Here is a 12,584-nt window from a genome sequence, read left to right as displayed (position 1 = left end):
TTTGTACACATGCTGTCAAATTGTATGTGTAAAAATGGACACCCATGTGATTGATGCAGGGTCCTTGTCAGTATCTCTGTGAAAAGCTACTACATGTATATTATGAAGATGCTGTATCTAATGTCTTCTATACTAGCCATGTGTGTAACAAGCTAATGTTTACTTGCATGTTTATAACATATGTATCAGCACATTGGACTTGGGGAGCATATGAACATAAAGGCATATACACATGTAATGTACATACTTGTATATGTGAATACATGCGTGTGTATGTACACACACATACATGTTTCTTTATTTTGAACACACACAATGATAGAATGATCTTACACTTTACAGGCAAGGTTTTCATCCGTCATGTGGGGTTGTTTATGCATACATTCACTGACTTTATAGGCAGTGATGTTTATGATGAAATGTAATTGTACACAATGCCAATGGAAGTGTGAGTTGGAGTATAACATAGACTTGACTTTATACTGAGTTTCCCCACACTGGTTGTATAATCTGCAAGGAATGGTATATTATGAATTGTATTTTAGCAGAAAAAGAGAGAGAAAAAATCTCACTTGAATGTCGCATGCGAGATATCAAGTGACAATAAAATTATTTTCATCAGGGAAAGTCATTGAATGTGGAATAGTTTTGTGATGCATACTTTGGACTTCATTAGTGTCGATCACGCGTGTGTCCTGGGTGGAGGAACAGTCCCCTTTACCTATTTTAATCATTGTGGAGGGGAAAATATCTGAGTTTTTGCAAGATCTTGACACCACGCTTGTCGTTTTCTCGGTAGAGCACTTGATTGCATTATTGCAGCTTATGAAGAACTTGATTCAATGCGAGTTGGGTTCGATTTTTCTTAGTTCAACTACTGGAATGCTAGCAGGATAAAATGCCTGTGTGCAGGTGTGTGTGAGTGTATCTTAGCATTTGCAAGAAATTTACTCTCTGTGAGTCGGTTGAATTTTCTTAATAGAGAACTTGAATTTAAGCAGGGAAAAAAATGCTTGTGTGCCTGTGTGTGATATCCAGCCTGCGCAAGAACTTACCTGTGCGAGTTGGTTGTATTTTCTCGGTAGAGAACTTGAATTTAATTGGGAAAAATACTTGTGTGTATGAGTGTGATATATCAGCTTGTGCAATGATTTGCTTCCATGTGGGTGGCATTTTTCCTTGGTACATGAACGCAAACAGGACAAAATGATTATGTGTGCGTGTGTGTGTGTGTGTGTGTGTGTGTTTGTGTGTGTCTGTGTCAGTGTGTGTAATATCTCAACTTGGGCAAGAACTAGATTCCATGTGAGTTGGCGGGTTTTTTCTTGGTGGAGAACTTGAATGCAAGCAGGAGGAAATACTTGTGTGCATGTGCGTAAGTGTTCAATATGTGATTCGTGTTGGGAGTTTTGGAATGGCCTGATCACTGGGAGGGTCATGTGTTATACTTGGTATAAAAATAAATGAGACTGATTCACATGTTCTTTCTCCTTGCATTTCATTGATGTTACATTATTTTATATTCCATGTAATCACGCGATGTTCCTCTGAGTGATAAACAGCTTTCTGGCACGGCACATCAATTTAGATAAAAAAAATAAGGAAAGAATACACACGCACATGTACAAATAATAAAAATAATTTAATCTAGATTTACATATTTGCAAGTAAGGCATTAATGAGAAAGTGTCTTGCGACCAAAATCACCACTCCATGATACTACGCTAGACTGTTGAAATGTTTAATACATGTATGTAGATGTGTGTTTTATCTTGTGATACCACTGGACACTCAAGTTTATCATTTTATTCAGATTCGACTACTAGAAATATGACTCGCCAAATATTGCAGTCATTCCTGGGTACTCTTTCACACGGAGGAGAACTGTAAGGTTACTTATAGACTTATAAACCACCAATACAGTACTATACCAATACCATATTGAGGTTGAAGTAAAGTGTTGGATAATGCCTTTGATATTACATGTGGAATATAACCATGGTGATGAAATAATATAAGCACTCGAAGATCGTAGACCACTGCCAAGCAGCTCATTTCCACCCTATACATGTACATTGTATTATAGTCCTTCATCAATATAGACCATTCCCTCTGTGTAATAAAAGTTGATTAACGGTCACCATCATAAGTATAGTGTACAAAAGAGCAATGATGATGCTAAGTTATCTATTCATTGTGGAGTTGTATACACATATGCTGAAAATAGCACAATTTCCCAATGATAGAGAATTCTTTAAAAAAAAAAAAAAAATCTGTAAAAATCCTGGATCCAGGCGGTGATCCGGGTCACTACTATAATTCAATAATCTTTTTCTTTTGTCACTGTCAACTTTTCCTGAAAATTAAATCCAAATCCGTTCATAACTTATAATTGAGTTATTTTGCAAACAGACAAATAAACTAACCAACGCCGACAAAAAACATAACCTCCTTGGCGGAGGTGAAAAATCTATTCATCCTGTCAATTCTTCACAATGTCACACTTCAACACGTTCCTGATACATGTCTTGTTCGCCGTATGATATGTACGCGTTGATCTTTGAAATATTTCGAAAGAAATATTCTTTAAAATCATTAAACATCATACGACATGGAATAGCCAAATGCTAGACAGCGGTGAGATAAACATCAACAAACGCTTGTACAACAAGGAAAAGTAGAAATTACGCGGTGCGTAATATAAATTATGTCCCCGCCGGAAGTAGCATTTTGTAGCCAATGTACAATACAGGTCAAAAATCAAGGTCAAAGGTCAAAGAAGTCAAAGGTCAAAATTCTGTGTACAAGTTTTGAAGCCCTCACCTAGTGTCATCACATAAAGCAAACGGAATCGAAATCGGGTTAGAAATGGCGAAGGAGTAGCATTTTGTAGCAAAATGTACAATATAGGTCAAAGGTCAAGGTCAAAGGTCACAAATGAAATTCTGTGTAGAAGTTTCAAAGCTCCCATGTAGTGGTATCATATAAAACAAACAGAATCAAAATTGGCTCATCGATGACAGAGAAGTAGCAAATTGAACATTTTGATCACACACGGACAAACACACAGACGGACGGACGACGGACGGACACACACACGTACGTTCATAGTCCCCTGCTCGAACTCGTTCGGCGGGGACAAAAATAAAAACACACTACCCACTATTTGCTACGCACGCATACATGAGTCAAAGAATCTGCGTAAAATTGCACGTCTAATGAGTCGTTGGAAAAGATCTGGGGCCCGTTGCATAAAAGTTACAATTATGGTAACTTTGCCATCCAGTGGTAACTACCATGGCAACAATACTCAACAGCCAATTAAAATCAAGAATTCCATGGAAGTTACCATTGGATGGCAAAGTTACCATAATTGTAACTTTTATGCAACGGGCCCCTGGCTTCATTCGAGCTCAGCAAACTTTTTGTCAAAGTTCTAAATAGTACTTGGACTAATCCATCACTACCGAGTACTGTAAATTACTTTTCTCTCGGGAACATAAAGAATCTGGTAATATCAAAGGGTACGAAATGCTATTTAACCTCTCTACATAGCATTCCAAGCCTTTTGGATGGAACTTTCTGTTTGTTCTCTTCACCTGCATGTCTTTAAAACATGCTAATAACATATGCCGAATTGTCAGTGCCAGTGTAATTTCCCTGGGAAGTGGAAGTGTCCAAGTTTGCCTTCACACTCTCCACATTCCGTACGAGCAACACGGCCAAGAAGGTGGCCATCATCTGAAGGAGTATCAGCGCCCCACCAAGGCAGGTAATCCAAGGGGCGTTGGTTAGGAACCAATCCGGCAGTGCCTGGGCGCAACCAGTGGTATAAATGTTGAGGTACCAGTTTTCGGCCGGTTGGGCCAGGACGCCGTAGCCGCACTGTCTGTTTTCAACGCCGATGGGATCGGCCTGGTCGGGCGTGCAACAGGAGAAGGGTACGCCGCACCGCGAACGCGCTCTGGATGAGCAGTTGAAATATCTGAAGGGACAGAAATGAAACGACGTGTTGGGATAACAGGGGAGAAAAAAGACGAGATATGTTCTTTCGATGATGATAAAGGAATCCCGTCCAAGGACGTAAGGCTCTTGGCGGTAATCGAACTCGGATCCGCCGATTGGGAGTCGGGAATCTTATCCAATATGCCACACCAACCCTATATATTCTTCGTGATAAAGCAATATGTATAGGCCCTAAGTGATTTTTCTCATCTCGTCTTGCCAGAGTTGAAAGAAAAGATATAAGTTAAATATTTTTTTTTCACAAATCTAATGTTTGTGTTCTTTATATAAAGAAAGGTCGCAGGTTCTAATGGCTGATTGATCAATTGTTCATATCTTTTGAAAATGTCGACGATATCGTTTGGATACTCACATATTGAACTGCCAGTCCATTGGCGAGTCTATACCACAGCATTGGAGCCCTTCCTGCATGTTGTCCATCAGAAACTGACTATCTGGGTCATCTGTCAATTTGACATGGTAAAACACGGTGTGTTAAGTCAGATCAGAATGACGGAAGTCAGATGTTTGATCTTGTTAATACAGTATACTCATTATGGGAATCATTATTATGCGTCAATCACACGTAGATATATACATATCTGCAAGGAAATGCTGTATAGAATTGCTTTACATGATATTTTTTGGTACTATCGACAGACTGATATCGACAGACTCCTTAATAGGATTGTCCGTGCCATCTCAAAAGATGACAAAGTGTGTAGGCGTTGCCTTGCTTCTACGATTATCGTTCTCTCGGGATTCATTCCTTCAACAATTTTGTTCTTTCTCCCCGAACCTCACTCTTTACTACAGCGTATCTCCTTTATGATTTTTTCTCTCTATCTCTTAGTATCATCCTATGGCGCGTACTTCATTCCTTAGCAACACCCCAAGAAAAACGAAACAAAACAAAACCAAAACTACCATCCATTGCTTTAGGTTCGTTAAGAGCGTCACTTTCGGAGTTTTACTGGCCTAACCAGTTAATCTGTACGGAGATCATTCACTGCATCTACGCACGAGACACCACTTGTGTAACTCACTGAAGTAGTTGACTAGAGTTTTTTGGACCCATGTATCCGTGAGCTTCGAGAAATTGTCCTGAAAGATGTAAGCTAGGATGCCAACTGCGATTTCCGCCAGGAAGATGGTGAGAAGGAGCGCGACGTAGAACTTGAGTAGACAGGTGTTCTCCCGCAGTGAACCGATGCAGCCCAGGAAGGCCAGGAGAAAGATGATACCGCCGACGATGATGAAGGCGTACATCGGGTCCACGTGGATACCAACCTAGATTTGGAAATTAAACACCGCCACCACCAAAAATGCCCTGTTTAATCCAAAACAAAATGGTGAATACATTTTTTTTTTTCGGCAGTAGTGTAATGCTATATGTGGCTGTTGGTACCACAAGGGTTCGACGGGGATTTCGAAGGAGTTTTGCGGTGCTGATGTAGTGGGCTTCAAGACCTCAAGATAAAGAAATTGTCACTCCGTATTGCACGTACATTTCAAATAGATTACTACAGTACTTAATTTTTAGCTTCCTTACAGTTTTAACACTAAACGGGTATAGTATACGATCACGTCAAAACACAAGGGAGCAATCAATATTGGACGGAATGCTCCCATGCTGATATAGCTTGTCAAGGGGTGGCACGACATTTTGCTCCTGCGACAATTGCTCCGGTCTTATTTTCTCCAAGAACTGAGGTTAGGATATGGGTTGTAATAGGGTTGTAGGTTTACTTTGATAATATAAGGATTAGGATTAGGGTTGTAATAGAGTTTTAGGTGTAGTTTTATGTAAGGATTATGATTAGGGTTAGGGTTATGTTTGTGGGTAGAATTTATGTTTGGCTTAGCGCGCAGATTCACGGGTGCAATAACTTTTGTCGCAGGAACAAACAACAAACGTCATGGAACCTATCAAGGAGTCCCTTCCAGTCAAGAGACAATTCTGATGTTGTGACCTTTCCAAAACAAGGCCGTCTTCTGTGTCATCGCAGCCTATAGACAAAGCCGTCTACTCTTTATCTTGAGATCCCGACTTCAAATCTTCAAAGTTCTATCACGCACGGACAAGACCCTGAACCCACAACATCTCTCTGTAGCTCTGAACCCCCATGTGGGTGTAGGTACCTGGCAATGTATGCAGGATAGGCCTACTCTGGGAGAAAGGAAGAGACTACCATACTTTAGTGAAGTTATCTGACTTGTCATCATCACTCTAACCAATATCACAAATTCTATGTTGATTAACATTCAATGTAATATTTACTTCGAGTAAGGACGAATTACATCTCTTTCTCCCCTGTTCTTTGCATAAATTATGTTTTATGTCTGTAATACTTTATGAATGATGCTCGTATTTTTAACCTGTGTGGACCCCTCTGAAACCTGCCTTTGGCTGACGAGGGTGTTCCACCCCACGAGTGGAAAACAAACATTTAATTGAACTAAAATGAATTGAATTGAATTGATTGTAGGACTCCGTGAAGATAGGATGATATGACACTTTGAATACATCCGAACCTATTGAATCTTATAAACAAGCAAATACAGAATGTTCTATACAATATGTACACTTGAAGAAGAAGAAGAAGAAGAAGAAGAAGAAGAAGAAGAAGAAAAGAAAAAAAAAACCTGACCAACGTAGAATGGTCACTAGTTGCCATCCATTGGCTTGTCAGGCTCAGCATTGTATTGTCACTGGTTTTGTGTGTGTGTGTGTGTGTGTGTGTGTGTGTGTGATAGGTTTTCATGTCGATGTTAGACCGTATGCGAGTATGTAGACAGTCCACGTAAATTATTATGAATGATATGAATGAGTTATTCTTATTTAAGTACTTATACCTAAATATATCCCGCATAATGGTGCTCAAAAGATCAAACTCCTACCAAAATTTAACTCAAGCTTTGAAAGCTCATTGCCTAGTATAATGAATTCACTCCAGTCTTTTCCTTCTCATTGTAAGAAATAGCTGCAATAGTGGTGCAACTCATTACCATGTTGACAGGCAATCGTCCCTCCTGTCATGTGACATCATGACTCATGACCTGGAATGACTCAGCTACAATGTTCAGTCCATCTCATACATTTGTTAGCGATGTCAGCGGGGTCACATTTAACACATTTCCTATTCTGCCGACGTGTTAAAAGGTCAATTTTCATCAAAGCACTGTGGCTATATATACAGCTTTAATTCTTTTAAGAAATATCAATAAAAAGCACTATAAATTACTAAAAACAAAAACTTTAATTTGGATAACCAAAATTATCAGGAAACTTGCATTCGATGACATTATCGTGGAGCTCAACGTTACACGAAGTACGTCATTCAAGTAGCCATCTTGAATAAAGTGACCCCAAATTATTTCTGCTTCCGGGTTGTTTTTTTCTCTCTTGCCTGGTTATATGACGTAGGTGTTTAGAGATATTTACGTCGGTACATCTCCACATGTTGCACATGCGAAATGACCAGTCAGAACTCGACGAGCAGTTCGTTTTCCCCCTAAAAATCTTGTATTTTGGTGAAGTTTGGATAAAGAGGCATCAATTTTGTGACTTTGGACTCTGTTTTCTATGGCAAAATCTCAAGGGTTTTAAAAAAACCGGTCTTTATTTGATTTTTGTGGATGTTTTTAAACTAGAAACCACTTGCATTTACAGTAAAAACCTGTCGCATTTTGTCGCAACAAGGATAAGCAAGCCGGTGTCGGGAGATCTCTCGGGCATTTTTCGGGACGCAGAATCACGGTTTCGGAGGTGATTACGTAGGTTCGTATGTAAGGCCACCTTACGTGTAACCATTACAAGTGAAGGGCCTGCTACTACGTGTTGTGCTAATTACTTCATTACTCTGCCGTTTTTGCCCATAGAATTTAATTGATTTCCACAATGATCGTTTCCAAAATAAGTTTTCGTTGTCAGTCGGTTGTTCAGTACTTGTAAAGTATTTTTTTTTTTCATTCAAACCACCTTAACACTAGTATAACACTAACACTTCCAATAGTTCTAACCAGTTACAAAAATAGACTTTTTAACGTCAGGTCTAAAGAAAACTTTATGATAATGTAGGTTTCACTTTTCAAATTCAGATCTTTAAATTCTGACATTACATGTAACAGTTAGACAAAGTCCAAGTTTAAATCGGCAAATTACAAGTAATTCAATCTTGTCTTGAGTTTAATTTGATGAAGAAGATGTTAGGTTTTGACTTTGAAGTACAAATGTTTACCAATGCCCCTCTGTATGTATGAATATGATTGTTGTTAGATAGGTTAATCATTAATTATTATCATTGGTCTAGGCAGTATTGTTATTATAATTATTATTATTATTCAATATTTAACATTAGTATTATTATTAACAACTGCAGAATATCTCGCCAAGATTTTTGAGGCATGCATGCACGAGATTTTCTTGTGCACTGTGTGCGTAGTATCCCGGACGAAATAAAGCACAGTCGATCAGTATAGTCGAGAAATCTCGTCTGGAGATCTTGGCGGGGTATTCTGCAGTTAAGCCAATTATTGTTTTAACATTTATCTTAAGCTTATTAGTAATATTAATGTTTTATTGTCAGGCACTAACTTGGTTAATCATAACATTGGCATAGAGTCTATGCCTAATTGATTACAATTGATTAGAATATTATGATTTTAATTTAAAATGTAATTTTGCAATATTTTCAGGCCATTTTATCCAACAGTGGATCCAGGATTTGAAAATTGGAGAGGAGGGACGAAATTCAACGAACTTCACTTGTAAAACTCACAAAGGAATAGTGGAATACCCACCAACTCCACTTGACTTTTTGGAGTCTTCCTCGATCAGTAACATTAACAATGTGAATGAAAAAAAAAAAGTATAACCGTATGAAAAAACAATAGAATAAATTAAGATGAAGTACAGTTAACTTGCTATTTAACATTTGTTTTGTCTCTACATGTTTTTGAAACAGCTTCATTTTGGTGCATAAAACCATCTTTTTTTGTGTGTGTGTTTCGAAAACCTGCATAGGGCCCTAGGGGGGTAATAGAGTAAGGAGAAGCAATTCTCCATAAATTGCCGCAGAAGACATACAGTTGAGTGCGACATTCGACAAGCCATAACTCAGTAAATAAATATCCAATTTCAATTATCTCTTCACCATTGGATTTGTCTCGCTAAGACCTTTAATATGATATATGGTTTGGCCATATTTCATGAAATCTTTTTTTTGGTCTAACATAGCTACAAATGATTTGTAGCTGCGAGTGTAAGCTGATGGAGCCTATACAGTCAGAAGCCATGTATCCAATCGCCTACTCGGCATCGAACAAAATATATCCGATGTCCAAGCATGAATTTAGCCACAGCTATAGTTTGTCGGTTACAGCTCGTTATTCCGAAGGTTCGTTATTCCGAAGGCTCTTCAGTCCGAAGATTCGTTATTCCGAAGGTTCGTTTTTCCGAATTTCATTTTCGGATGAACAAATCTTCGGAATAACAAACCTTCGGAATAACGCCACAAATGTTCCGATTAACGAACCCTTTATCATTTTCGGATTAACGAACCTCTAAGTATAGGGAATTTGTGTGTTTCGGATTAACGAACCTTCGGAATAACGAACCTTCGGAATATCGAACCTTCGGAATAACGAACAGCACCCAGTTTGTCAACCAGCAGTCAACCCTCACAAGTAGTTCCCGAGTAGGTGCCTCACCAACATCCCACGTCAACCTTTGTTACTTGGGTTGAACAGAGAAGTAGCATGATATACTCGGACTTAAGGCTGAAGTAATTGACGGCTCCCAGTCTTCATGAATAGATGTTTTATAATAAAGGGTGCCCCCCACTGACCCCCCACACAGGCTCTGTCATTTAGATCAGACTTTTAATGTCTTCGTCAACAACACAGATCACATGGATCACGTACAGTATCTATGATGCAGCTGAATGCTGGTGATAATGTGTTATCTACAGAGGGCCCGTGACGGATGAGGATCAGCACGATCCGCTGCACCTGACATCGAGGGGAATCTAATCGGCAAATTTCTAGTCAAGAAGTGCCCTAGCTGTGCTATCAATTATATAAACGGATAGACTCCTTTTTTTTAAAGAAATGCCATTTAAATTCCACAATAATTATTATAGGCCTACTATCAAGGATTACAGAGTACAAAAGTACATGCGATCAGCGGTGACTGTTATCTGCGATGGAATGCAACGGGCGCAATTAAAGCAAGACCGAGTCTCATTCATTGGTATTTTGTTGCCATCCAAAATGGCGGCAAAGTCCAGGGCCTACTACACCCTGTGCCAGATAGTCCCCAACTGAGTACACACTCTATGTCTATATTAGGCATGGAATACGCACATTATAGATATCAACTCCCTGTCGAGTAAAGAACTCAGCGGATAATAAATAATTATTCGTTTAGCCCTGGTCTTTGCTCTCAAATGGTATATAGGCACCTACACACAATATGCGGCTTATTCTCAAACAAAGTAATCAGGGGGGCATTTCATGAAGGAACTTGTCGGATAAAATGTCCGACAAGTCAATTATATCCGACAAGTTTTGAGAAATTCTTTAGTCTGATTGGCTGATTTCTCTGAACTTGTCGGATATAATATGACTTGTCAGATATTTTATCCGACATGTTCCTTCATGAAATGCCCCCCTGGTGTTTGTTCTTTTTTCACTAAATTCATTGACTGGTCTGTCTGTCTTTCCCACTTGCCACCACACCGACAGCTTATTTCGAGGGGTATTGTATATTGTAATGACACTCTCAAAGACGCCGTACAGATATCAACTACAGGCTACTTTTAGTACTCAATAGTCCTATACAAACAATAATAAGACTGTGGCTATAGTCGACCGGATCCGCATCACCAACCAAACGACATTACCACATTCAAATGGGTCGCACTACTATGCACTATAAAGCGATGGAGCGTCTAGCATAGTTCGAACCGCTGATGTAAAGGAACCATGCCTGTTTTCGCGTATATCCACCACTTGTGACCACACAAACTCTAACCGTAAATAAATGTTACGGTCTTGGACAAAATTAGCATCCTCATTGGCACATGATATCCCATTCTGACTGCCAACTGCATTTGGGATTTAAAACAGTAAAGAACTAATACCAACATGCAGCTTCGTTTATCTCTGATTTTGATTGATGAAGGCGCAAGATTGAGGTCATGGAATTTTTTAAAAAGACGCAGAATATCCAACATAATAGTTTTGAGAGGGAGATTAAAGTGTTCTAAATGGCACAGTTTTCCCTTCAGTTCTGGTAAGATATTACCGTAGAAGAGTTTAAAGATTTGGCGCGCTTATATACCTATACCTATAGGTATAGGTATATATAGATAATATGTGTTACAACAGCCGATTGTGCTGATGGCCTTACCTGTTGAACGATGACCTCAACGTTGGCCACGATTTTGGAGACCAGTCCCCACACTCCAAAGCCTAGGATGGCGGCCCCGCACAGCCAGAAGACGACGTTGGGGAAGAAAATGGCGTACTTCAAGCAGGCGCTGACCTTGGCATGCCGTCCCGTAGTCATTTTCGCGCTTCGCAGTTGGTGCGATCTGAGAGAACGCTTCTGTTACGGTGACTAATATACCTGGGGCCTGTCTTATAAAGACTTGTGATAGAAATCAATCACAAGTTTTGTGTGTGCTGCAATGCAAGTTGCGATTGATTTGGTGACTTGTGATTGATTTGAAGGCTTTATAAGACGGGGCCCAGTACTCTCCTTCGGAATCACCTGGGAACCACAGTGTTTTGCTTCCGTGCCTCACTCTTTTGGAATAGCGAATACCAGGAAGGGGATCTTCTAAATAACAAAAAAAAAAAACCCCGGATTATCAGAGAAGCCAGACATTGACCGAGAACAATTCCGAGAAAAGGGTACAACTGAACATTGTTCCCTGTGACATAAGACCGGCAGGCGAAGCGAACTTCGAACAATAAAAATGAAGAATTACATCGAGGGAAAATGTATTTCGATAAACAATTACTTTGCATGAGGTTAAAGTTGCGGTTGGATGAATTTTATGAAGCAGTGTGCTTTTACATACAACACCTTTGATTTCAATAACCCAAATGTTGAACAGAAAAAATTGGGAACTCCCGTTCAACTCTCCGAACAATGCATGTTTACCTCGCTGGTACTTCTTGGTACTTCACTGTACTATGCTTCACTGAATAACAATGACAACTATGATCCCATACTTATTCGAGATTTCCATTCTCCATAAAATATGTGCCTTTTCAATTGAAAAGGCACATATTTTATGGAATAGTTTATGGAATAATTTGAATATAGTTTTCAGGATCAGTAAGACCGCAAGACAATTTTTAGAAGATTATATTAACAACGCCTTTTTGATGCAAGTAAGTTACAACTTAATGAACAGCTAAATGTGGAATTTTCTTCTTTCTTCTTTTCTCATATAATGTACACGTATTCGTTTTTTTTTTTACTTGATTTCAAGTTGTGAATTTGATCGCATTTTGTATTCATGTTTGTTTCAATCCAATTACAAATGATTATAAATGATTACACA

General features: G+C 39.1%; 1 protein-coding gene across 1 annotated transcript; it reads right to left on the bottom strand.

Moving 5' to 3' along the window:
• Nucleotides 1–3,609: 3,609 nt before the first annotated feature.
• LOC140228426 (tetraspanin-14-like) lies at nucleotides 3,610–11,578 on the bottom strand. Its single transcript, XM_072308645.1, has 4 exons — nucleotides 11,420–11,578; nucleotides 5,052–5,295; nucleotides 4,379–4,469; nucleotides 3,610–3,985 (listed from the first exon to the last, which is right to left on the bottom strand). Exons 1-4 carry the CDS (start codon nucleotides 11,576–11,578, stop codon nucleotides 3,610–3,612), a joined length of 870 nt encoding a protein of 289 aa, XP_072164746.1.
• Nucleotides 11,579–12,584: the final 1,006 nt, after the last annotated feature.

The sequence above is a fragment of the Diadema setosum genome, chromosome 5, assembly GCF_964275005.1.
Source record: "Diadema setosum chromosome 5, eeDiaSeto1, whole genome shotgun sequence".
NCBI classification, from domain to species: domain Eukaryota; kingdom Metazoa; phylum Echinodermata; class Echinoidea; order Diadematoida; family Diadematidae; genus Diadema; species Diadema setosum.
This window is presented reverse-complemented; position numbering and strand designations above follow the sequence as displayed.